We start from the raw sequence: 26,128 nt of genomic DNA, 5'->3' as shown, positions 1-26,128 counted from the left end.
TTCTTGCCTCTGGAACATTCTCTATACTGTAGCCAGAATGATCTTGTTAAAGAATAAATCAAATCACATCACTCCAGTAGGTGTGCTCATAATAAAATCTTAATTCTATACCATGATCTGGTTCCAGGCAACCTGTCCATCCATGTCCTCCTCCATTCTTTCCTTGTTCAGTTCATTCCAGCAGGCTTGGCCTTCTTGTTCTTCCTCAACACACCAAGCTCATTGTTCCTTGGGGGCTTTTCCTTCCCTCAGAATGTTCTTTTGTAAGTCTTGCATGACTGGTCTCTTTGGATCATTCAAATCACTGGTCAAATGAAACCACCTCAGAGAGCTCTTCCTTAACCACCCTACTTAAAAATAGCACTCACAGCCCACCCTTAAATACCTTTTTCCTGATGGAGCTTTCTTTTTCTTCAAAACACCCCCTAGAATTACCTACGTTTTTTGTTTATAGTCTCTCTTCTCCACTAAGGTATAATTTCCATAAGAGCATAGATTATCCTCCCAAACATATAAAACAGTGCCTAACATACAACAGGTACTCAATAAATATGTGTTAAATAAATGAAAGAAGCTAGGATCAGCTATGACAAAAACAATGTGAAGCAAACCCAGTGACATTGAGCATTGCCCTGCTCTATCTTGTACATCTCAATTCTGGTATTCTCATCTTCCTTTTTTAATTGAAATATAATTGACATACAACATAAGTTTTGGGTATACAACATAATGATTTGATATTTGTATGCATTGTGAAATGATCACCACAGTAAGTCTAATTAACATTCATCACCATACACAGCTTTAGAATTTTATTTCTGAGAGTTTTTAAGATCTAGTCTCTTAGCAACTTTCTTTTTTTTTTGTATTATGTTAGTACAGTACACCATTAGTTCTTGATGTACACTTTTGCTTTGATGTACATTTTTGATGCTTGTTTTTGTTTTGATGTACATTTTTATTGTATTATGTTAGTGCAGTACATCATCAGTTTTTGATATAGTGTTCCATGATTCATTGTTTGCTTATAATACCCAATACTCCATGCAATCCATGTCCTCCTTAATACCCATCACCAGGCTCACCCATTCCCCCAACCCCCTCCCTTCTAAAACCTTCTCTTTGTTTCCCAGAGTGCGCAGTCTCTCATGGTTTGTCTCCCACTCTGATTTCTCCCCCTTCATTTTTTCCTTCTCCTAATGTCCTCCATGCTATTCCTTATGTTCCACAAATAAGTGAAAATATATGATAATTGACTTTCTCTGGTTTTTTTAAAGATTATTTATTTATTTGACAGAGAGAGAGAGAGGTCACAAGTAGGCAGAGAGGCAGGCGGGGCGGGGGGGAAGCAGGCTTCCCGCTGAGCGGAAAGCCCAATGCGGGGCTCGATCTCAGGACCCTGAGACCATGACCTGAGCTGAAGGCAGAGGTTTAAACCACGGAGCCACCCAGGTGCCCCAACTTTCTCTGTTTGACTTATTTCACTTAACATAATCTCTTCCAGTCCCATCCATGTTGATGCAAAAGTTGGGTAGTCATCCTTTCTGATGGCTATGTAATACTCCATTGTGTATATGAACCACATCTTCTTTATCCATTCATCTGTTGAAGGGCATCTTGGCTCACATTTTGGAACTTTCAAAGTATTAGTATTAGTATTAGTAACACATTTTTAGTAACCATAGTCACTGTGTTGTACATTACATTCTCTGACTTATTAATGTTTGTTCCTTTTGACCTCCTTCACCCATTTAGCCCACCTCCCACCCCCTGCCTCTGGCAACCATAAATCTATTCTCTATATCTAAAGGCTCCATTGTTTGGGTTTGGGTTTTTGTTGTTGTTGTTGTTGTTGTTGTTGTTGTTTTGAGATCCCACATATAATTGAGATCACATAGCATTTGTCTTTCTCTGAATGGCTTATTTCACTTAGTATAATGCCCTCGAGGTCCATTTATGTTGCCACAAATGGCAAGATTTCATTCTTTTATGCCTGAGTAACATTCCACTGTATATATACACTACATCTTCTTTATCCATTCATTTGCCAATGGGCACTTAGGTAGCGTCCTTATTTTGGCTACTATAACTAATGCTGCAGTGAACATGGGGTTCTTTTCAAGCTAGGGCTTTCATTTTCTTAAGATAATCTGGCATTCTAGTCTTATCAGTGGTGTTCAGTTACAATTTGGTGTTTCAGAAGAGGGAACTTGCAAACTGAAGGGGACAAGTTGGGGACAACTTATGTGGGCATCTATAAATAAGATGCAGCTGGGAAAAGACTAGAACTGGCCCTTATTTGGGAACCTGTAGCCAGTGCAGACAGTCCTAGGATGACAGGTTGTCTGTTCTGTGTTATGTTTGCTATGTGTACCACCTTTCTGCCAGACACCGTGGGTATGTCCTACGGCAGTGAAGAAATAGGGAGAGGTATGCACAAGAGGCAAAGAAGAAAGAAAACAGGTATTATTGCATACCTGCTACATGCTGAGCAGTTTCCTGGGTATTATCTCATTTAACTCTCAAAACAACAGGTATTACTCTTCATTTCACAGATACTGAAAATGTACAGCAAGGTGGCTAGGCATTGTCGGCTAATGTCAGGTAGTTGTGCCAACAGGAAACAAACTTCAGTAGATAATGCAGGCTTTCTTTTCTTCTCTACCTGTCACTATGGCCAGCTAGCACGTGTCTTGTGTTGACAAGCCATCCCTTTGCAGAGTTGCTGATATGTTTGTTCTTCCCACAGTGGTGTCCTGTGGCCATCCGGGCTCCCCACCCCATGCCCAGATGTCTGGGGACAGCTTTACCGTGGGAGCAGTCGTGCGTTACAGTTGCACCGGCAAGAGGACTCTGGTCGGAAATGCCACCCGTATGTGTGGGCTGGATGGACACTGGACTGGCTCCCTCCCCCACTGCTCAGGTATGGAGATTGGCATGAAGGGGCAGGGTCCAGTGGAACCCTTGGCTTGGGGGAGGTGGACAAACTCCCAAGGTGTGAGTGTGACAGGTGGGCAGGAGGGAAGCCAACCTTTTAGATCCCCATCTCATAGGCAGAGAGCATAGCTATCAGAGGTCCCAACTGGATTTCAGCCTTTGGTCGTCTGAGCCCAGCTTCTTCCCTTTGGTCTGCTCTGGCCAAGCCCATATAACACAGTGTAGCAAAACTAGGAAGAATGAAAATTTGTCAGGTCCCCTGTGGTCAGAATCCTGTCCAGACACTTGTTTCCATAAGTTTCTGAGAAGATTCCAAGCCTCCCTGTTGTTGGGCCCAGGTCCAAATCCATCCCCGTGTTCTTTCTTCCCTGTCTGGGACTCCAAGGTCCGAGCCTGCTTCCCTTTCTTTCTTATCACTGCCTCCTCCCCAACTTGTCTTATGTCTAGGCTGCCTAGTTTCCCCTACTGCCCTTATACACCAATCTCAGACTTTTACTATTAATAAATTTGTTTTAGTATTAATCTCTATGAGGATACTGACAGATGTTATCCAAAGAGCAGATTTAAGAATGTGACAAAGCTCTTGCATCCATATTATACAAACCAGAAGTTCATCTATAATGTCTTAAAGGAACAAAATATTTGAAATTGAATTATCCCACCAATGACAGAAATCACTAACCCAAAAATTAGTACCCTTGAACTTGGTCTCCTTTGAGATGAGCCTGCCTGGCCCCAGAAGGGATCCCATAAAGTGTGTCAACCCCAAGAAGTCAACTGCTTATGTAACGTTATGTTCCTCAGGGGGCCCACCTTGGCATGGATATTAACCCTCATCCCTTCCCATGCCAGTCCCCCTCTAGAGGTCAGAATCCCAACCTCCTCCTCTTACAGACAACTTCCTTCTCCTTGGCTTGGGACCTCACCCACAAGACATGTAGCTGTTCCTGCAATCTGAGCTCCCAGATGATCTGACTCCCAAAATTCAGGGCACTTCCAGAATATTAAACCAAATATTGATTGGGTCTCCCCAGAAAGAAGAAATTCCTCAAGTACTGGCCACTGTTTCAAAGGGCTGCTGGCTGCCCAGGACAGATCCAGATACATCACTCTATATTACTACCCAGGACTTCAGCCCCTCACTTTTATTAATCTCATAAATCACTCACTTCATGAATTGGGTGGAACTATGTATTAGCCATGGAGACCCTTTAGCCTGGACTAGAGGAAAGCCTATGAACCAGGCCCCTAACTTCATTCTGTTTGGACTTCTGGTGGAAGTGACTTGGGGAGGTTGGAATGGAGAAGGCAGAGTCCTGTCTCCCAAGTTATCCACAGAGCAAGTTCCAAGAGGAAAAGAGATTCCAAAGAGGAAAGACTTTCATTTCCCATCCAAATGCAAATGCCCCAGTCTCTTCTGTGAATTGTCCCTTTATGTAGATTCTCCCTCTAGACATTTCTCTAAGGTATTGGGCCAATCGTGTTCTTAAAGCCTATTTTATCTATCTTGGGGATCTTTGTTCTCCATGGGAAATGGAAGTGCAGGAGAAAGAAGCCAGAAAGAAAGCCTTGAACCTCTCATTCTTATTAACGTATATAACCCAACCACACAGCCATTCTGCTGGTCCAAGTTATGGAATCCAAAATCTTTTCTCAATGTAATTTCCCTTCTCTGGAGTTGTGTTAACAGATGTTGAAAAATGACCTACTTGAAAAATGACCTGCCCCAGAAACAATTCTGGGATAGAGAACTAAGCTAGAAAACCTCCAAAACCCTTATAACCTTGAGCTTTCCTAATTTTGTGACTTCCTAAATACCAGTTCTGCATGTGCAAAAAGGGACACTTCCTTAGTCACACCAAAGGTCAAGGGAGACTAGAAACAAGCTGACTCACTGGGAACATGAAAAAGTGAAAAGCAAGAAAGGACTCTTCAGAGGGCATGGACCCCACCCATTATGGCATATGTTGCATTCAGCTGTTTTATAGCTGATGATGAGTATTCTGAAGAATAGTTTGCAGTCACTTCTCCCATGTATCCACCAAGAATGACAAACACTTCGGAGACCAGAATCACGGGCAGTTTTCCTGGTGACCTCTAAGCACAGGATTAGAAGGGATTATATTAATGCTAAGGCTGAGAAATGAATGAATCTTAAATGCTTTAGATAAGAAACTGAGAGGTGTGAAGAATAAAAGATTAGGAAGTAACTCTAGATGGGCACTTGTGAGTAGAATATAATTCCTCCCTTCCTGAAACTTACAGATATCATCTTTTGCAGCACTAGCTCCTGCCAGTCCTAAGAAATATGCATTCAGAAATCCAAGGTCACATTTTTGAGCCTCATTCTGTATGGCCTGTGCATAGATGATGCATAACAGGGTATAAGTGTGTGGGCTATCAGAACATATAGAAATTTCTAGCATTTGAGACATGCTTCAGGTTGTTCATTGTCCACCTCTGCAATGTCACTGTTTGCTGATATACCTCAGTAGAGGATCAACAGTTACCATGTGCCCCCATGGTACGATATTCTGTCTCAGACCCCCTTATATCACCAAAAAAACCAGCCCAAACATTATGGTGAGGACTATTCTGTCAGAATAAGTTCCCAGAACTAGAGACCTCCACCCTCAGGCCTGTTGTTCAGGAGTCCAGCTCCAGCTGAGGTCACCTAGCCATTGTGGGAGTTTGTGTACTCATCATCAGAGCTGCCTTCAGGGGGACTCTGTGCAGCCTGTTGCATTAGCGGCACTCTGGAAAACTCCAAGAGAGAAGAAAATCTAGCCAAGTGTGATGGACCCTCTCTTCCCAAATGTTTGAGTTGAAGGTTGAATGAATCCCCCTTCCTTGGTAGAGAGTAACATGGGATCATAGAGTATTCTCACTGTCTGAAACTGAATGAAAAAAGGAAATAATTCCACAGTCAAGAAGAAGAGACATAAATGGTAGATGGTGGGGTATACATGACCTAAACATTTATTTACTCCAACAAACTAAACGTGCTTACTCAGACATTACCATTTGATGCCCATACGTGTTGGTTCCTGAGGTGACACGCCACATCAGATGGCACTCTGTCTTCTCATGAAGTTGCCATTTTTTCCTTCATTTTCCTCTTCCTTCTTCATGCTTCCCATGGCCTAGTCTGATCTTATGATGTCTCCTATACAACTCTGTATTATGAGGGGTGCTGGTTCCCACAAGTCTCTACCTGGTGGCTTTGTCTCTTGTTCTCTACCCTCCTCCACCTCTTGGGTGGGTCTGTACAATACCAGGACCCAGATGAATACAGAAATGTAGCAGGAGGCAAGAGGCAAAGAAAGAATGGAATGTGAGAGTCCAGAACATTTCATCTAGAATTCACCTGTGTTACATAGTTGGTGAATAGGGAATCCTCAATGAATGTCCCAGGACCCAGATTCAAGCCAAGCTGTTGGGAAGACAAAACTACACTAAGGAGTTTAGACTTTAACCCATGTGGAGATGTTTCAGTAGGAATTAAGATCAGATGGTTGGTGATTGTTCATTGTCAAGGTTTGAGGATAAAGTGGAAAATGGGTTACAGGGAGAGTTTAGGAGGTGGGGACATAAGGAAACTCTCACAATAGCTGGACAGGTAAGCTAAGATGCTGGAACTGGGGACAGAGAGGGTGCAGAATCACAGATATTGTGGAGAAGAGGTAAAAGGAAGAAGGAAGTGATGTTGCCAGCTTGGACCAGTGACATTCCACACTGTCACTGGCCAGAAAGCAAAGGCCAATCTCCACCACAAAACCTCCCCTCTGCTTTCTTCCTTTGCTATGTGGTCCCTGGGGACTCACCCATGAGCTCAGACCTTGATATTCTCTGACCTCTGAGTAGTAAGTCATGAAGTAAGGCAGGAAGTAAGGTCCAACTAACTGGGGCAAGACAGTCAGTCAGTTTTCACCCCCCTTATTCCTGAGGCCCAATGCCTCCCCTTAGCACTGGCCTAGTATCTTTCTCAGTTCCCCACAGCCAGCTCTTCCATGCTAAAACAAGAGGGTTTGTTTGGTTCTGATCCATAGGAACCAGCACGGGAACCTGTGGTGACCCAGGGATCCCAGCCCACGGCATCCGTCTGGGGGATAGCTTTGCCCCAGGCAGTCTGATGCGTTTCAGCTGTGAAGCTGGCCACATGCTCCGGGGATCGTCTGAGCGGACTTGTCAAGCCAATGGCTCGTGGAGCGGCATGCAGCCTGAGTGTGGAGGTAATGTATGTGACCATTCTGCTTTTCCCTTTTGCCCACCCCAGCTGCTCTTCCCCCAAGTTGCCTGCTCCCGAGCACCTGCCCCCACATTCGCAGACAAAATCCATGGCCCTGTTGGAACCCTTGGCCTGGAGGATAGTAGTCAACAGAGAGTTCTCAGTCATGCTCACTAGTAATCCAAAAATAAACATAATCCCCACCCTCACCTAAGAGGGGAAGAAACCAGAAGCAACAAAGTTTAGCCCCATTTATTCATTTATTTCCCATACAGCTCCAACAACCATGTGCCAAATACTGTATTAGGTACTGGGAATACAACAGTGCCGAGACAGACACACCTCGCCCTCTTGGAGTTTAGTTTAAGGGAAGAGACTGTTACACAGATATCCAAGGTGCCAAAAGAAATACAAATCTCATTTTTAAAAGACCCTTTAAAGGTAATAGAATTCCCTACTGATGTTTCCTGAGGTAGCTCCAGGGGGAGAAATTAGATTTCTCCACACAATCTTGAATTTCTGAAAATAACTTTATTTTAAAACCTCTCTCCCCAGAGTCCAACTTTTTGTACCTGCTCCCAGGATCTCTCTGTCTCTCTCTAAAATACAGCCTGCATAGCACTCTCCTAATGAGGAATCTGTGTAGCCGCTGAGATAAGGGTGTGTGAGAAGGTGCTGGAAGAGGAAGGAAACCATATGAAACAGTCACCTAGCAAGGGGGGCCTGGGAGTCGAATAGGGAACCGTATCATTGCCAGACAGCACCAAGGGCTCCCCTAAGTGAGAGTAGTCAGCACTGGCCTGTGCTTTTGTTTAAGCCGCATTTTGCTCCAGAGGTGCAGACATAGGGTAGGTGAAGCTGTGGGTGTACAGTTAGGGGTTTTATCAGGCAGCTAAGATGTTGGCAGTAAGTAGCAAGTGAGGAGAGGTTAAATGCGAGGGAGAGGGATTACGATGGATCTATGCTGGGTAAGTAGGGAGCAGGTTTATGAGTGGAGTAAAAGACAATGAAAAGTGGTGGGATCCTTGGATTATCAGTGCCATTGGAACCAAAATATCCCCAGAGAATGAATCCCAGAGGGTATGAGCTGAAGAGATAAGGGGCAATGGTGAGGGAATGGACCTTGAAATTGAGGTTGCAGTATAAGTCCTACAGAGTGCGGGGAGATGTTCTGGCCCCTGATCACGGGACACCTGCCCAGGAAAGGATACAGATGGAGCCAGTGCCCTCTCCCACTTGTCTGCCTGAAGTCCTGCCTTGTGGACAGTGCTTTGGCAAAGTTAGTTTCCACGGGACTTTTTTTCAAGTAGGCTCCACACCCAGCAGGAGCCCGAACTCAGGACCCTGAGATCTATACTTGAGCTGAGATCAAGAGTCAGACGCTTAACTGAGCCACCCAGGCACCCCTGTTTCCATAGGATTTTGTAGGCATAGTTAAGAGGTCTATGGGAGAGTATGGGAGAGAATGTTGGCAGGGGGGAGAATTTAGTGCATTCTCAAATATCCACTGTGACTCGGGTCCCCTTTCATGCCAAATACTATAGTAGGTATCCCAGCCTGGAGTCAGTCACCATGCCAGGAGTGTTCGGGAACAGAAAGTGGGTGGCTTAGAGTATGGACCTGGAAGTAAATGTTTGTTAGATGAGTGTGTGTATGATATGGACACAATTCTTCATGACTTTCCTTGGTGAGTTTCCACTTACCTTTTAAGGGACTACTCAGATTCCTACCTTCAGCCCCAATAAGCTCCTCCCTTCTTAGTGTGTTTTTTTTTCCCTTCAAGTATAACAATTATTACATCATATTTTAATTCTACTGTTTATAAGTAGGTCCTTAAGATGGACTGGGCTCCTGAAGGGCAGGGGACATGACTCCCTAATTATGTTTCCAGCACCTAGGCAGCACAAATATTGTTGAATCTGTGGGTGTTAAAGACTACCTGTTGTGCTCATTATATAGGAATCATTTGTAGATTTGACTTTGGGACCACATAACATAAATGTTGTATACACTAAGCAAAGTAAAATTAAATCAAAGATTAGAAACAAGCAATCTCTAAATAGCAAAATCAAAATGAAAACAAATGAACTTAACTACTTATCAAACTAGTCACTTAACAATCCGGAGAATTATTTCAAATGACCTGAAAAAAGTGGAATTTGACCATGGCATATGTGCCCTGAGGACAAAGAGAATGACAATAAAATCTTCAATTGTTTTTCAGCAATCATATTATTACTAATAATATTGACATTACTATCCTGAAACTTTTTGAAAACAAATTAAAATTATCTGTCATTAAGAACCAAGATTTTCAGCATTCAAGAGATATAAAAATAAAGAAGTTAAGAAAACTCATAATCCTAAATTTGGATTGGTAACATCAGCATAAACTCATAATGGATTTTCAACTTAAAAAGTTTTTTTCCCAGCTCTACCCATTCTAGAAGTCTGTATCAATGACCAGCTCAGTAGCAATGGGTACCCTTAATTTTCAGATTACATTTTTTAAATCCATTCTCCATTAAAAGAAACCAGAACTCTTTAGAGAAATGACTGATTCCAGGACTGGGGCAGAATATACAAGATGAACATGGAACATCTTGTCCCTCCAGCAAGGAATCTAACATAGACAAGTAGGATTGTGTCAGAGGAACACAGAAGCCAGCATGGAGAGGCTCCCCTTACCCAAAGATGGGATAATTTAAGCATCAATAAGAATAATTGTGGCAAAAAGAAAAAAAAGAATAATTGTGGCTATACCTTGGCTAATTGGATTTAAATAAATTTTTTTAAAAAAGAAGAATAGTGGCAGTGGATGGCAACATAATAAAATAAGTTTAAATCCACGTCAAAGATGACTACTTTGGAGCTCGCTAGGAAACCAAATCATTATTCTGACATTGGATAAGAAAGAAAACCAAACACTATCCAGCCTTCCTTTATGAATTGTATTTCAGGAAAAACAAATGTTTGATGATGCGTAAGTTCTTTATTAAAGAACTCTATTTATTTATTAAATAACTCTAGCAAAAAAATAAAATAAAATCTTTAAAAAAGATGATCTGAAATTCAAATATTAAAAAAAAAACTCTAGCTAATGCAGAAAGAATTATCAAATTAGATATCACCATTTTCTGTCCCCTAATGAAATAACAAATCTAGTCAACAATCAGTGCTGCTTAAACCATTGAGTGAACCACAAACAGGGACTCTGTAACACCAGGAGAGGCAGGCTTACCTGAATCCATTCCATCAGCCTCAACATCACGAGCAAGGAAACAGCCAGATGTCCTGTGCCTCCTGATGAGGTGCAGTAGGAAAGACAGGACCGCCTATGAAGCACCCTTGCTAAAAACTGAACTTGACTCAAAGGAACTACAGGGGACAGAGCAACATGGGGAAGAGCACCTCACTGGTGCACTTAGCAACATCTGGGAAATGGGAAATTGCACTGGAGAATTTACAGATAAATTCTGGGAGAGGGAACAGGGATCTCGGAATTTAAAGAGGCTGGGAGGTATGGCTTTTCAAAGTCATATTGGATCATGATTCAAACAAATCAACCGTAAAAAAAAGGCAGGAGAGAGTACAATTGAGGTCAGTTAGGCACGGTTGGCTATTTGGCGATATTAAAGAGTTGTCTAAAATTTTAGGTGGGATAATAAAACAGGTAAATTTTTCACTTAAAAAAAAAAAAGAAGAAGAAGAAGAAGAATTCAGATCTCTCCTTCCCCTCCGGGGGCGAGATGATCAGACACAAAAGCAGCCTGAGAGGCATTTCAATCATAGAGTCCTGATGTAGGCTGCCGTTTGCCCTCTGGGCCGCTCTCAGCCTCCCAGCTGATGCCCACCCTGGTTCTGGTGAATAATGCACTTCTCTGGCTTCCTAGTGATCTCTTGTGGGAACCCCGGGACTCCAAGCAATGCCCATGTCCTGTTCAGTGACGGCCTGGGCTTCTCCAGCTCCATCGTCTACGAGTGCCGGGAAGGTTACTACGCCACGGGCCTGCTCAGCCGACACTGCTCGGTCAATGGCACCTGGACAGGCAGTGACCCGGAGTGCATAGGTGAGAGCCCAGGCCCTCTGGGCTCTGTGGCAAGTGGTGGCCAAGACAATTGGGCTCCTCCACACCAGTGAAGGCTGTCTGTGGAGACTGGGAAGGCTGGCCAAAGTGTGGGGACTTACTCCCAAATGACAGGGTCTATTTACTGAGCACATACTGCATAAGTGTCAAATCAGCTAAGTGTCTGATTTGATTTGCATCATGTCATTTGGTTCCCACCACAGCCCACTTGACATATGAGATGACTGAGGCTCAGGGAGGGGAAGGGTGTATATATCTGCTCTTCCTCAGGCTCTCAATAGTTCCTTAGGCTTCCTTGTTCTCTTCTGTGGCAAACCCCTATGGCTATTGCCTTCCACCATCTTCGTGGGTTTCTCTCAGCCTTGGACCCATCCCCACCGATCCCCCCTACCTTGCTCTCAAGCCTCATATAGCCCCATTGGTCCCATTCCCTGCTCTTCTCTGGGGCAGCCCCGGAACTTTTTCCTTGGGAACTAAATCACTGTGGGTCCCAGACAGAGGGAAGTAGTAAGATAAAGGTATCTGAGAACACCAGCCCTTTCTAAGCCCTAGCCTATGATTTCAGATGTCTCCCTAAATCCCATGTCAAGTTCACTTCTGTTTCGAGGCCAGAGCTCACTCAATACCATAGCAAAGATAGGACCATTGCAAGGTTATAAGACCCTGCTTCTAAGCCGCTGGCCCTACAGAGGCCTCCTAGGCAGAACAACAGGTAATAGCATGCGCCCCTCAGTGGACAAATTGTCTGCCGAGGTCCAATAACACAGGCTCTTCAATCTGAAAACCTCCCTCTCTGAGCCCCAGCCTCATTTGGGAACTAGGCTCTCTGGGTACTTCCTCTGAAAGGAGTGGGCTTTGAATAAAGATGGTCCTCATAGTCCAAGTTGCTGGGGTGCTAAAGGATGGTGGGGGCGAGGACAGTAAGGATGTGGGAGGGCCTTCGCGGAGAGACATGGCCAGAGGGACTTTAGAAAGGGCAGCGCCCAGCCAGGAACCTGGGAAGTCAGGGCATCTCTGATCTGATTCTTCCCTCCTGGATGTGTGCAGGGAATACTAGGGATGGCATTGGAATGCTGGGGAGAAATGAGGTCTGTACCTAGAGTAAAACACACTTTATCTCCCTTCTCCTAGTCATAAACTGTGGTGACCCTGGGATTCCAGCCAATGGCCTCCGGCTGGGCAATGACTTCAGGTACAACAAAACCGTGACGTTTCAGTGCATCCCTGGCTACATGATGGAGTCACATAGGGTGTCTGTGCTGAGCTGCACCAAGGACCGGACATGGAATGGTACCAAGCCAGTCTGCAAAGGTGTGTCTGAGGGCTGCTCATGTGGACACAGGGCCAAAGAAGATACAAAAGTGAGACATGGCCTTGAACATGTAGCAGGGTGGGAACAGAGGAGGCAGAGCCCTAATACCATCTTGTCATGGGGGGTGTGAGGTGAGGACTAATCCCTGAACATCTACAAGGAGGGAAACAGAGGTACCAAGGTAAGTCCTGGTCTCTGAACATCAAGGGAAGGACTATGCAGACAAAGGAGTGGGTTGTCACACTTGAGGGCATTGTAAAATACAAAAGAACCCCTGGCTTCCAAACTAAGAGGGAGCATTCCTGATTCTCCCTGCTAAGCCTAGACTCTCAGTAGGTACAAGGTAGCCAGTGACATTGGTGCTGGGGAGTTGGGCCTAGGGCCTGCCCTAGGATAGCACTGGAACTCAGTGTGCTTTGGTTTCCCCCTCCCCCCAGCTATCATATGCAAGCCACCTCAGCTCATCCCCAATGGGAAAGTGGTGGGATCTGACTTCATGTGGGGCTCAAGTGTGACATATGCCTGCCTGGAGGGGTACCAGCTGTCCCTGCCTGCGGTGCTCACCTGTGAAGGGAATGGATCCTGGACTGGAGAGTTGCCTCAGTGTTTCCGTAAGTTTGCTTATGAACAGGGCCTTTGTGCATCTTATCTGCTGGTTCCTTCCCTTCCCTCCTCAGAGCTCTGCTATTGGTAGGCCTGGAGTAGGTAATAACTATCCCCCCACCAAAATCAGGGAGCGGCTTTGCCAAAGACACTCTTAAAGGGAGTTTAAAAGAAAACAATAAGAATATCCCACTGAGCCCTGGACACCATGTGGCGTCACAATGAAAGGAAATTAAGCCAGAGAAAAGGGAGGTGTTTCTTAACATGAAAGGTTGTTTACTGGATAGAATAGTTCCCAAAGATCTGGAAGGCACTCATGCTGGAAATGTGCCTGTCTCTATGAAAAATAGCCTGCAGAGAAAATGTTCCTGGAGCATACATGATTTTTTGATGAAAGAGTTTATTTCTTATCCACCTGGCCTAATCATGACCCCAAGAGCCCAGGTCTACCCCAGAGCTCACTTCCTCACTTATTCCTGTCACACCACATAATTGGACTCTGGAAGATTCTCTCAGTGTCCATGCTTTGGACAAGTAGAAGACCTAATTTTTTTTCTACTAGGCATTTATCTAATCCTGTAGAAAACTATCAACATACTCATGACATTGTATTGGTACTTCTGAAAATTTGCTTCAGTTTGGGAAATTTCAGCAGGAACTGGGAGCGGTAATTCAAATGTGGACACAGGAAAGGCAGCACTGGGTGCCTGGTCAGTCCCTCAGGCCCTTTGTACACCTCCAGAGAAACATTAGGAAGGTAGCAAGTCTCAGAGTTGAGTCTGGACTCAGAAACCCTGCTTTTCTTCTTGAGAAAAAGCTAAATTGCCTCTGAACAATGAAGTATGGTCATCAAAAAAAAAAAATGTAAATGTATCTGAAAATACAAAGAAGAACATAACAGTCCTGTGAACTCTGGCTGCCTGAAGAGAACCAGGTCTGTCTGAGTTCTTGACTGTGCTTCCACCCCAACCACAATGCTTTGGACAGACAGCAGTACAGTTTTCTGCAAATGGTATTAAATCATGCTGTGCAAGCTAGTTTGTGACTTGCCTTCATTGATAGGCCATCACCACCTTTTTTAATCCACAACTGGTTTAATCTTCTCCTACTGGTGATAAATTTAGGTCTCTCCAGTTTAATCACATGAGAAGCAGTTCTGCCACCAATCTTCTTGAGGATAACCTTTCTTTACTCTTGTGGTAAAGTCCTAGGAGAGAGAAAATGCTGAGCCAGCAGGCATGCATTCAATACGTCTTGACACATGTTGCCAAACTGTCTTCTAGAAAAAGAGCCCCAACTCACTCTCCCACCAGCCGTTTCTGAAAATATTCCTTGACTCACAGCCTCATTAACAATGAATTTTGACAATATTTTTTAATAATTACCAGCCCAAGAAGTTTAAAAACGTATCTCATTGTTTTCATTAGCATCATGTTTCTTTTGTTTATTAATTATTTTTATTAACATATAATGTATTATTTGCCCCAGGGGTACAGGTTTGTGAATTGTCAGGCTTACACACTTCACAGCACTCACCATTTCACATACCCTCCCAGATGTCCATAACCCCACCACCCTCTCCACACCCCACCTCTCCCCAGCACCCCTCAGTTTGTTTTGTGAGATTAAGAGTCCCTTATGGTTTGTCTTCCTCCCGATCCCATCTTGTTTCATTTTTTTCCTTCCCTACCCCCCAAATCCCCCACTCTGCCTCTCAAATTCCTCATATCAGGGAGGTCATATGATCATTGACTTTCTCTGATTGACTTATTTCGCTCAGCATAATATCCTGTAGTTCCATCCATGTCGTTGCAAATGGCAAGATTTCATTTCTTTGATGGCTGCATAGTATTCCATCATGTATATATACCACATCTTCTTTATCCATTCATCTGTTGATGGACATCTAGGTTCTTTTCATAGTTTGGCTATTGTGGACATTGGTGCTATAAACCTTCAGGTGCACGTGCCCCTTTGGATCACTACATTTGCATCTTTAGGGTAAATACCCAGTAGTGCGATTGCTGAATCATAGGGTAGCTCTATTTTCAACTTTTGGAGGAAACTCCATGCTGTTTTCCAGAATGACCGCACCAGCTTGCATTCCCACCAACAGTGTAGGAGGGTTCCCCTTTCTCCGCATTCTCTCCAACATCTGTCATTTCCTGACTTGTTAATTTTAGCCATTCTGACTGGTGTGAAGTGGTATCTCATTGTGGTTTTGATTTGTATTTCCCTAGTGGTATCACGTTTCTTATCAGCAAGACAGAGTTGCTTTTTCTTTGTCATCTATTTGTACTTCTTATTCATTGAGCTGCCTCTTCCTAGATTTGGTAACTTCTTATCAAGTCAGCCTTTAACTAACTTCTGATTGGTTAGTCTAGACTCCCCAGTTCTCATAGAGGCTTCTATTAGCATAGGCTGCTGGTCCTGTTTTCTTTTTTTTTTTAGAATGCATCTTTTTTTTCATACTTCTTTACTAGTTTCATAGAATTTAGTGATTCATCAGCCTTCAGATGTTAATTACATCAGTGTTCATTACATCACATACCCTCCTTAATGTCTACCACCCTGTTACCCCATTCTCCCTCCCCTCTAGCAACCCCCAGTTTGTTTCCTGTGATTAAGAGTCTCTTTTGGTTTGCCTCCCTCTTTTCATCTTATTTTATTTTTCCTTCCCTTCCCCTATGTTCATCTGTTTCAATTCATAAATTCCACATATGAGTGAAATCATGTGGTATTTGTCTTTCTCCAACTAACTTATTTCTCTTAGCAAGTACCCTCTAGTTCCATCCACATCATTGCAAGTGGCAAGATTTTTTGGGGGGGAGAGGGGACTTGAGTAATATTCCATTGTGTGTATATATATACTACATCTTCTTTATCCATTCATCTGTTGATGGACATCAGGGCTCTTTCCATAGTTTGGCTATTGTGGACATTGCTGCCATAAACACTGAGGTGCAAGTGTCCCTTCAAATCACTGTGTTTGTATCCTTTGGATAAATACCTAGTAGTGCAATTGCAGGGCTGGCTGTAGGGTAGCTCTACTTTTAATTTTTGGAGGAAAACCTCCATACTGTTTTCCAGAGTGGCTGCACCAGCTTGCATTCCCACCAACAGAGTTCCCCTTTCTCCGCATCCTCGCCAACATCTGTTGTTTCCCCATGTTAATTTTAAGCATTCTGGCCGGTGTGAGGTAGTTTCTCACTGTGCTTTTGATTTGTATTTCCCTGATGTCGAGCATTTTTTCGCATGTCTGTTCTTTGGAGAAATGTTTGTGCATGTCTTCTGCCCATTTCTTGGTGGGAATTTTTGGTTTTTGGGTGTTGATCTGGTAAGTTCTTTCAAGATTTTAGATACTAGCCTGCTTCCATTTTATTTTGTATATGATTATGAACCTCTTGACTCTGTGTACACACACACATTCACATTATAGAATGAAGGTTGTTCTTCACGCTTGAAGTGACGTCTTGGGGAACTGTAACTCTGCTAGTCAGTGTTCTTGTAGTGTGCTATAAAGAAGTCAAATATATTTATTTCTTTTTTTTTTATTTTATTTTATTTTTTCAGTGTTCCAAGATTCATTGTTTATGCACCACACCCAGTGTTCCATGCAATACGTGCCCTCCTTAATACCCACCATCAGGCTCACCTAACTCCCCACCCCTCTCCCCTCTAAAACCCGCAGTTTGTTTCTCAGAGTCCACAGTCTCTCATGGTTCATCTCCCCCTCCGATTTCCCCGAATTCACTTTTCCTTTCCTTCTCCTAAAGTCCTCCATGTTATTCCTTATGCTCCACAAGTAAGTGAAACCATATGATAATTGACTTTCTCTGCTTGACTTATTTCACTCAGCATAATCTCCTCCAGTCCCATCCATGTTGATACAAAAGTTGGGTAATCACTCTTTCTGATGGAGGCATAATACTCCATTGTATATATGGACCATATCTTCTTTAACCATTTGTCTGTTGAAAGGCATCTTAGCTCTTTCCACAGTTTGGTGACTATGGCCATTGCTGCTATGAACATTGGGGTGCATATGGCCCTTCTTTTCACTACATCTGTATCTTCAGGGTAAATACCCAGTAGTGCAATTACAGGGTCATAGGGTAGCTCTATTTTTAATTTCTTAAGGAATCTCGACACTGTTCTTCAAAGTGGTTGCACCAACTTGCATGCCCACCAACAGTGTAAGAGGGTTCCCCTTTCTCCACATCCTCTCCAACAATATATTTATTTCTAACTTGCTGTGCTCCACACATATTTTCTGTGGCCAAGCGGCTGACCATTGAGATGTGCAGTAACCTTTCAAATTCTTATCACTGTTTCTCAACTTTGCAACTTCTGCAGTGCTTGGTACTCTCACTTCCCTCCTCCAGACTGCATCTCTTCCTCCATAGATCTGCTTTTGGACCTAGTCACTTTCTTGCTGTATTGCTGCAAACATATCCCTCATAACACCACTTTTTCGTCTTATGTAACTCCCTAAACGTGGGCAGGGATTTTGTCCCCATACTGTAACACATCAGGATCAAGTTCATTTTCAGCCTCACCACTTCCTACGTGCTTCCCCAGACCCACTCAGCTCTTTCCATGCCACCTCCCATTTGGCTGGACAGCTCCCCTGTCTTAAGTAAAGCAGCTTCAAGTTGACTTCTTCCCTGGATCCCACTATTTCCAAATGCACAACTTCTACTTCTTCCCCTGAGTCCCTAATGCACTTGTGTACTTTCAACAAATTTTATTGATGCTCAAGCCATGTTATTTATCTGTATCTTTCACCTTTTATACCCTCCTGGTTTAACCAGCTTAGATTCTAAGATCTCAAGAGGCAGGGCTCATATCTATAGACTTATTTGGTGCCAGAAGCAGCAGAAAATCAGGACCTGAGGAGGTTTGTTAAATGCTGTTTGAAAATTAATAGAGAAGAAAGTGAATTTAATTCAAGGCAAAATGGGGATGAGGAAGAGGAGTTACATTGTGCCGTTAGGTTTGCTCTGATTCCCACATGTGAACTCCTCCACTGAGAGGTCACAGCATGTCAGTCCATCCACAGAGATAACATTTTACATTTCACAGGCTTTGTGCTGCCTCCTCAGGGGATGTTTGCACACATGGTCACATCTGATTCTCACAACAAGATATCCTGAGAGGCAGGCAGAAGTCCCTTCTCAGGTGGCTAGTGGGGAAGATAAGACTTAGGAAAAGGACCTGACCTAGTGTGTTAGTGACAAAGTCTAGTGTGAAAACAATCATTTCTCCAGACAATTTTCTCTAAAATTCCTACTCAAATTTACAGCCTGTATTATCACCACGAGAACTTTTAAAACAGGAAAAAAGATAGACATAAAATTTAATTTTGCATTTTAGAGTGCTTCAGTCAATGGAACCCCAAAGCCACATATAATCGGCACGAGGCCCTTTCTTTTAAGTAGAGCACATTCATAGAGTACAGGGGACACATCTGGCCACTCCTCGTGGCAGCTACGAGAACTGCTGCAGGAGTATTTATGGGAAAGAAGTGCAAACTCCCCGTGCTTTCTAACTGGCACAACCCAAGCGTACTGGTTGTCCCATGGCCTGCTCCCGCCACACCAAACACCACTGGCTCTTTGTTATGTGGCATCTCTGGTCTTGAGAGCTGTAGAAAAGTATATTGTTTCTAAGAATAAAAACACAGATAGAATCCCTTTATTTATTCATAGATGCTTATTTTCAAGGCATCAAAATCACATTTGCTGTCAGCCCCCTTTAGAACACAGGCCTGTTTCTGCAGTGTCCTAAGAAAGTAAGCATTTTTAGTAAACCATATGTGCAAATAAGACGCTGAGCAGAAGGGACAGAAGAGGGCCCTGTGTTTATTCTGTTTGCTGTCACGTGATCATTCTTTAGGCAATCTCTCTGCAGATCTCAGTGAAATGGGCACGTGCATACCCACAGCAGTGTAAATGCAAACCCTTTGGAAAGACATTCAGCTTATACACCAGGAGCTGCAAACTCACTCAAACATACTAAGTCCACTCCTAGAGGATCCCCACAAGAAAACATTAGCAGGGTCTAATGGTATAGTAATAGAAAATGCCTAATATAATGGCTATGATGAACAGCAATTACGGCACAACCTCTCATGGCAAAATGATGTAGCCAATAAGTGATAATGGTGTCATAAATGTGGAAACTGTTTACAGGCTAGTAAGTGAACAAAGCAAGGTTCACACCACTGGGAAGTGGGGTTCACAGCCACACACAAGCTTACAGATGACTCAGCGAAGACTAGAAGGGAGTGAGCATGAAAATGGGGAAAAGTTTTGGGAAATGAGTTGTAGTTGACTTTCTCTCAATTTAACTTCCTAAAACATTGCTTCATTTCTTGGGTGATTATTAACAAGCATCTTGAATATGGGAAGGAGAGGATGCACAGAACAGCAGGTGTGTGAGGGAATGGTGACTATTGACTCAGGGCTGCCCCTGTTGGCAGAGTCCAACTGGCACTTGGAGGAGAGCCAGCCTAGGGTGACAGACAGGGCTCTAGAAAGCATCTCGGACCTGCCTTTCTCCCTTCGTCTTCCCAGCTGTGTTCTGCGGAGATCCTGGCGTCCCAGCCCGTGGCAGGAGAGAGGACCGAGGCTTCTCCTACAGGTCGTCCGTCTCCTTCTCCTGCCAGCCCCCTCTGGTGCTGGTGGGCTCTCCAAGGAGGTTTTGCCAGTCAGATGGGACATGGAGTGGCACCCAGCCCAGCTGCATAGGTGAGAGATGGTCTGGGAAAGAGTGGGCAAGCTGGTGGGCATCCTCCCGAGCTTCTTAAAACTTCTTAAAGTGAAGTTGAAAATACCCAGAGTGAGTGTGCTTCCAGGAATCACATAGATGGTGCAAGGGTATGCCTCGGGAGGAGCCATAACAGGTGTGGGAGGCAGGATGTGGCTCCATTTTTCCCTCCTACACCTGTGTCTCAGAGTGAGTGGACGCAATGAGAGCCTCACTGACCATGGGGTCTGTTTCTCTGTTTTGCAACCTAGACCCAACGCTGACCATGTGTGCAGACCCCGGTGTGCCGCAGTTCGGGATACAGAACAATTCCCAGGGATACCAGGTAATGAAATCAGCCAGGATCTGGCCTTCCTGCCCCCTGTCCCTGTCTATCATTGTCAGCCTCAGGGGCTCAGGGATCTTCCCCGAAACAGCATGGGTGGAAACAAGACCTTGGAAGCTGGAGGCAGAAAGTGTTCTGTGTCTTTGAACCATGCCACATGGGAGCAGCCTGCAGAAACAGAGGCACTGACAGCAATCCGAGAAACAGACGCAGAAGAGATTCTCACATAGTGATGCAAACACTTCCCAGCAGCCCCCTGCAGTTGGCACAGGCAGTTGTGGGAAGACAGAAATGAGTGAGACAGACAACCTTCTGTCTGCATGGCACCAATACACTCCCTACAGATACAGGGCTCAGAGTGGTAGGAAGGAGCAATTGCCACACAGCAGGCAGGCTCCATGGGAACATCTCAGAAAGAGCTTCAGGAGGAGGCAGGGATTTGGACAGCCTGGGATGGGACACTTGGAACAGAGAACAGGAAGCCTGAAAGGTGTGTTCAAGACAGGACAATTAGGGGTGCCTGGGTGGCTCAGTGGGTTAAAGCCTCTGCCTTCGGCTCAGGACATGATCCTGGGGTACTGGGATCAAGCCCCGAGTTGGGCTCTCTGCTCGGCGGGGTGCCTGCTTCCTCCTCCCTTTCTCTCTGCCTGCCTCTCTGCCTACTTGTGATCTCTATCTGTCAAATAAAATAAATAAAATCTTTAAAAAAAAAAAAAGACAGGACAGTTAGCTGGAGCCTGAAATGCGCCCAGGAGAAATGGCACGATGCAATCCAGCCAAGGAGTATGACTTATTCGGCCAATCTGTGTTAATGTAACAAATATTTACTGTCATAAACTTTCCAGGTACTAGGAATGCAGTGGGAACAAGACAGGCTAGGTGCCCACTCTAAGAAGGTCTCTAGCTGGGACAATAAAACAGGATAACTTCTGAGAGCAGTAAGCCCTACCCATCTAAAAGCAAGGGGTGTGACAGGGTGGGCTGCTGTTTTAGGGAATGTGGTGAGGGAGGAGCTTCAAATTGAGCTGTGGCCTCCAGATTGAGAAGAGCCAGCCCTGTGCAGAGTGGGGTGGGCATCCCTGGCAGGGGGAGTGGCCGGTGCAAAGGGGCACCAATGTGGGGGAGCACTTAGCAGCTTGGCGGAGTAGAAAGCAGGCAAGCCAGCAAGTCCAGAGCAGTGTGAGCGGAGGAGGAGATGTAGCTGGGGAGCGAGGCAGGGTTTGAAAACAACTGGGCACCGTCTGTTAAAGTTAAATAGTCACACAGTCTGCAACCCAGAAGCTCCATTCCTGGAAACTAACCCCAGAGAAACCCTTGCGTATATTACCGAGATCTGAGAAAAACTGTGAAGTCACCACAGTGACAATGAATGCAGGACTACATTCCTGCATTGAATACAGATCTACACTGGATGGATCTTAGAAACATTGTATCAGATGATAAGATGACATTGATCAGATGATCAGATGATAAGGAATGCAGGACTACATTCCTGCAATGAATACAGATCTACACTAAGTGGGTGAATCTTAGAAACATTATATCAGAAGATAAGGTGGGAAAAAAAAAAAAAAAAAAGAAGATAAGGTGGAATGATGCTGTTTCTATAAAGATTAAAACTACGAAGGACTTATGATTAGAGATATATGTGCATGTGTGTGATAGAATTATTTTCTAACAAAGCAAAGAAATTAAAAACACAAAATTCAAGATAGTGGTTACTGCTGATGGGGAGCCGAGGAGTGAGGAACAACGGGCCAGGGAAAGTTGCAGAGAGTAAAAGTGCGTTGCTAATGTTAATGTGCCCAATTTCTTATAATAATTCCTTTCCATGTACATTCCATATATTCTTTTGCATGCATCAAATAGCAAGTAATAATTTTTTATAAAAGAAAAAGCCACAGGTCAGGTCACCTAGGGCCCTTGAGGCCATGGTAAACATTTTGGATTTTATTCTAAATGTCACAGGAAACCATTTGAAGGGGACTGTGATCCATCATTTGCATGCTGCAGAGAGAGTGAATAATAGGGGGTTAGAACAAAGGAACCTGAACAAGTAGGGCATTGCTGCTGTGGCTCTGGGAGAAGGGCGAGGTAGTGACAGTGACACAAAGAGAAATGAAGGGGTCAGGATGGACTGTGGAGGCAGAACCAACAGACAGAGGCAGAACCAAGACAACATGCTGATGGATTGGAGTGAGGGGTCGAAGTAAAGGGAGGAATCAAGACTTCCTTGAAGGTTTTGATCGGCACACCTGGATGGATAGAGGGGCCATTGCTGAATGAGAGGATGAAATTCCAGAAGAAGTGGAAGGGCCTGGAGGAAGGGAGTGGAAGTCAAGTGTTTCACTTGGCATTGGAATTTTGCTCCCATAGGTAAAAGGGACATTCGAGTATTTCCAGCTGGGAAACTGGGACATCAGAGTTCCTGCTTAGGAAGCCGCCATGCAGAGGACAGAGGGAGAGATGGAGCTGGTGGTTGCAGGGGTGTCACATGGGACAATGAGGGCTGGTGGACACGGGGCTGGGGGAAGGGACAAATGATCAGAGGTAGAGATGGTAGCAGGGTGGTGAATCTGCCCAACAGATACTCATTAAGCAAGTGCCAGGATCTTTGTGGAAGCTCTCTATAAGGAGACAAGTCTCCCTTAATGTGTAGACTCATGGAAGAGACACAAACAAGTCATGACTCTGGGTTGGGCAGTGCGTCTCATTTTATAAAAAGGCTTTCAAATCCAACACTGCATTTGACTGTCATGACACTGTGCTGTATGCATGGTGGGGCCAGTAGTCCCTCATTCTGCACAGGAAGACTTGGGCATTGAGTTCCCAGCAACTTGTCATTCCATGAGCAAAGATCAAAGCCAGAAGTCAGACCAGGGTCTTCTGATTCTGAGTCAGGCATCTGTCCACTGCAGCAGAGCATGCTCCATCTGAGAAGAGCACTTCTCTGGCTCGGGGCTTGGGTAAGGGCCAGTGGAAGAGGTACAACAGCTGCCTCAAAGGGTAAATAATATTTAACCAGGCAGAGAAGTGGAAGGAAGTTTCAGGTGGAGGCAATGGTGTGGGCAGGAGCTGGGTGATGGGAAACTAAGTAGTCAATTGACAGGGTATGAAGCATCACTCACTAGGAGGGGATGAAGGAAGCTTCCATCCTCCCCACAGGTTGGAAGCACAGTGCTCTTCCGTTGTCAGAAAGGTTACCTGCTTCAGGGTTCCACCACCAGGACCTGCCTCCCCAACCTCACGTGGAGCGGAACCCCACCCGACTGTGTCCGTGAGTGCAGACTTCCCCTGCACCTTGACAGTTCCTCTCAGCAACACATTACCTCCCCCAGCTGGGCACCCAGATGCTCAAATGCTCTGAATGACAGGGAGCTCATGACTGGGACCGATATTGCTTTCTTTGTAGTCCTTATCCCTTGGGGACTCATGGAAGATATTTCCACACAAAAGCCTTTCTGATATTTGAAGGCAATTCCTATGCCTTAGCAAAAAAGAAAGAACTTTCCAGTGGCAGCAAAAACTCACTGCTACAAGGTTTCCCCTCATTAAGGATTTCAGGCTTTTGACCATAATTCCTCCTCTTTCCCCAGGAAGAGTGCTACAGGCCCCCCAAGGATGACTAAACCAGGATCCATGTCATCCCCATCCCGGTCATAAGTCTAGACCTCAAGGCTGGGGTTGAGGGGTAGTTGTGGGGAGGGGATGGGAGACATGAAAGGGGCCTAGAGGGTAAAGGAAGGGGATGTTCCATGTAGGAACAGGAATAATCAAAAGGCTTCCTAAAGACCCTAATCTCCCAGGTCCAACACTGTCTTTTCTCTCACCCAGCCCACCACTGCAAGCAGCCAGAGACACCATCCCATGCCAACGTCGGAGCCCTGGACTTGCCCTCTATGGGCTACACACTCCTCTATTCCTGCCAGGAGGGTTTCTCCCTCAAGGGTGGCTCCGAGCACCGCACCTGCAAAGCAGATGGCAGCTGGACAGGCAAACCACCCATCTGCCTGGGTGAGTGTGCCCCCTGGCAAACCTTTCCAGGGTGGGAAGCCAAAGGTGACAGCTGAGCTTGAGTGGAAGACAGCAAAAGAGAAGGAAGGAATATGATGTCCAGGAGCTGGATCCTGCTTCTGAGTTTCTGAGGTATTACACCTCTAGGAGATGAAACCAGAGCAGTCTAGAGAGACACATAGTGAGGCCATCACAAGTTTTATTTTGCTACCTTCTGCCTGGGTATAAAGATTGATTGGTTAGTTGTTGGTTGGTTGGTTGGTTGATTTGAGAGAGAGAGAGAGAGTGTGTGTGTGTGTGTGTGTGTGTGCGCACGCGCACACGTGAATGCACAATCTATCTCCTTCTCTCTTTCTCTTAAAAAAAAAAAAAAAAAGGTAGACTTACCTTAAAAAAATTATTGTTTCACTCAGCATAATCTCTTCCAGTCCCATCCATGGTGCTACAAAAGTTGGGTATTCGTCCTTTCTGATGGAGGCATAATACTCCATAGTGTATATGGACCACATCTTCCTAACCATTCGTCCATTGAAGGGCATCTTGGTTCTTTCCACAGTTTGGCAACCGTGGCCATTGCTGTTATAAACATTGGGGTACAGATGGCCCTTTTTTTCATGACATCTGTATCTTTGGGGTAAATACCGAGTAGTGCAATTGCAGGGTCATAGGGAAGCTCTATTTTTCATTTCTTGAGGAATCTCCACACTGTTTGCCAAAGTGGCTGCACCAACTTGCATTCCCACCAACAGTGTAAGAGGGTTCCCCTTTCTCCACATCCTCTCCAACATTTGTAGTTTCCTGTCCTGTTAATTTTGGCCATTCTAACTGGTATAAGGTGGTATCTCAATATGGGTTTGATTTGAATTTCCCTGATGGCTAATGATGATGAACATTTTTTCATGTGTCTGTTAGCCATTTGTATGTCTTCTTTGGAGAAGTGTCTGTTCATGTCTTCTGCCCATTTTTTGACATGATTATCTGTTTTGTGTGTGTTGAGTTTGAGAAGTTCTTTATAGATCTTGGATATCAGTCCTTTGTCTGTACTGTCATTTGCAAATATCTTCTCCCATTCTGTGCATTGCCTCTTTGTTTTGTTGATTGTTTCCTTTGCTGTGCAGAAGTTTTGATCTTGATGATGTCCCAAAAGTTCATTTTCACTTTTGTTTCCTTTGCCTTTGGAGACATGTCTTGAAAGAAGTTGCTGTGGCCAATGTCAAAGAGGTTACTGCCTATGTTCTCCTCTAGGATTTTGATAGATTCCTGCCTCAAGTTGAGGTCTTTTATCCATTTTGAAATTGTCTTTGTGTATGGTATAAGAGAATGGTCAAGTTTCATTCTTCTATACATAGCTGTTCAATTTTCCCAGCACCATTTATTGAAGAGACTGTCTTTTTTCCACTGGATACTTTTTCCTGTTTTGTCAAAGATTAGTTGACCACAGAGTTGAGGGTCTATATCTGGACTCTACTCTGTTCCACTGGTCTATGTGTTTGTTTTTGTACCAGTACCATGCTGTCTTGGTGATCACAGCTTTGTAGTAAAGCTTAAAATCAGGCAACATGATGCCCCCGGTTTTGTTTTTCTTTTTCAGTATTTCCTTAGCAATTCAGGGTCTTTTCTGGTTCCATACAAATTCTAGGATTGTTTGTTCTAGCACTTTGAAAAATGCCAGTGGAATTTTTATCGGGATGGCATTGAAAGTACAGATTTCTCTGGGCAGTATAGACATTTTAACAATATTTCTTCTTCTAATTCATGAGCATAGAATGCTTTTTCATCTTTTTGTGTCTTCTTCAATTTCTTTCATGAATGTTCTATAGTTCCTTGAGTACAGATCCTTTACCTCTTTG

The 26,128-nt window shown here is 44.4% G+C and overlaps 1 protein-coding gene across 2 annotated transcripts in view; it reads left to right on the top strand.

Moving 5' to 3' along the window:
* Positions 1-26,128, top strand: part of CSMD2 (CUB and Sushi multiple domains 2) — a 598,960-nt gene that overhangs the window by 560,971 nt on the left and 11,861 nt on the right. For both annotated transcript variants that reach the window (XM_044237753.1, XM_044237754.1), the window contains 9 exons: positions 2,750-2,923; positions 6,987-7,169; positions 11,059-11,235; positions 12,385-12,564; positions 13,003-13,176; positions 19,747-19,920; positions 20,191-20,264; positions 23,430-23,541; positions 24,099-24,278. In XM_044237753.1, coding sequence (XP_044093688.1) covers positions 2,750-2,923; positions 6,987-7,169; positions 11,059-11,235; positions 12,385-12,564; positions 13,003-13,176; positions 19,747-19,920; positions 20,191-20,264; positions 23,430-23,541; positions 24,099-24,278 — 1,428 coding nt within the window. The remainder of the gene's footprint in view (positions 1-2,749; positions 2,924-6,986; positions 7,170-11,058; positions 11,236-12,384; positions 12,565-13,002; positions 13,177-19,746; positions 19,921-20,190; positions 20,265-23,429; positions 23,542-24,098; positions 24,279-26,128) is intronic.

This window comes from Neovison vison, chromosome 2 (genome assembly GCF_020171115.1).
Source record: "Neovison vison isolate M4711 chromosome 2, ASM_NN_V1, whole genome shotgun sequence".
In the NCBI taxonomy this organism is placed as follows: Eukaryota; Metazoa; Chordata; class Mammalia; order Carnivora; family Mustelidae; genus Neogale; species Neogale vison.
Note: the sequence above shows the minus strand (reverse complement) of the source record. Positions and strands in the feature narration are given on the sequence as shown.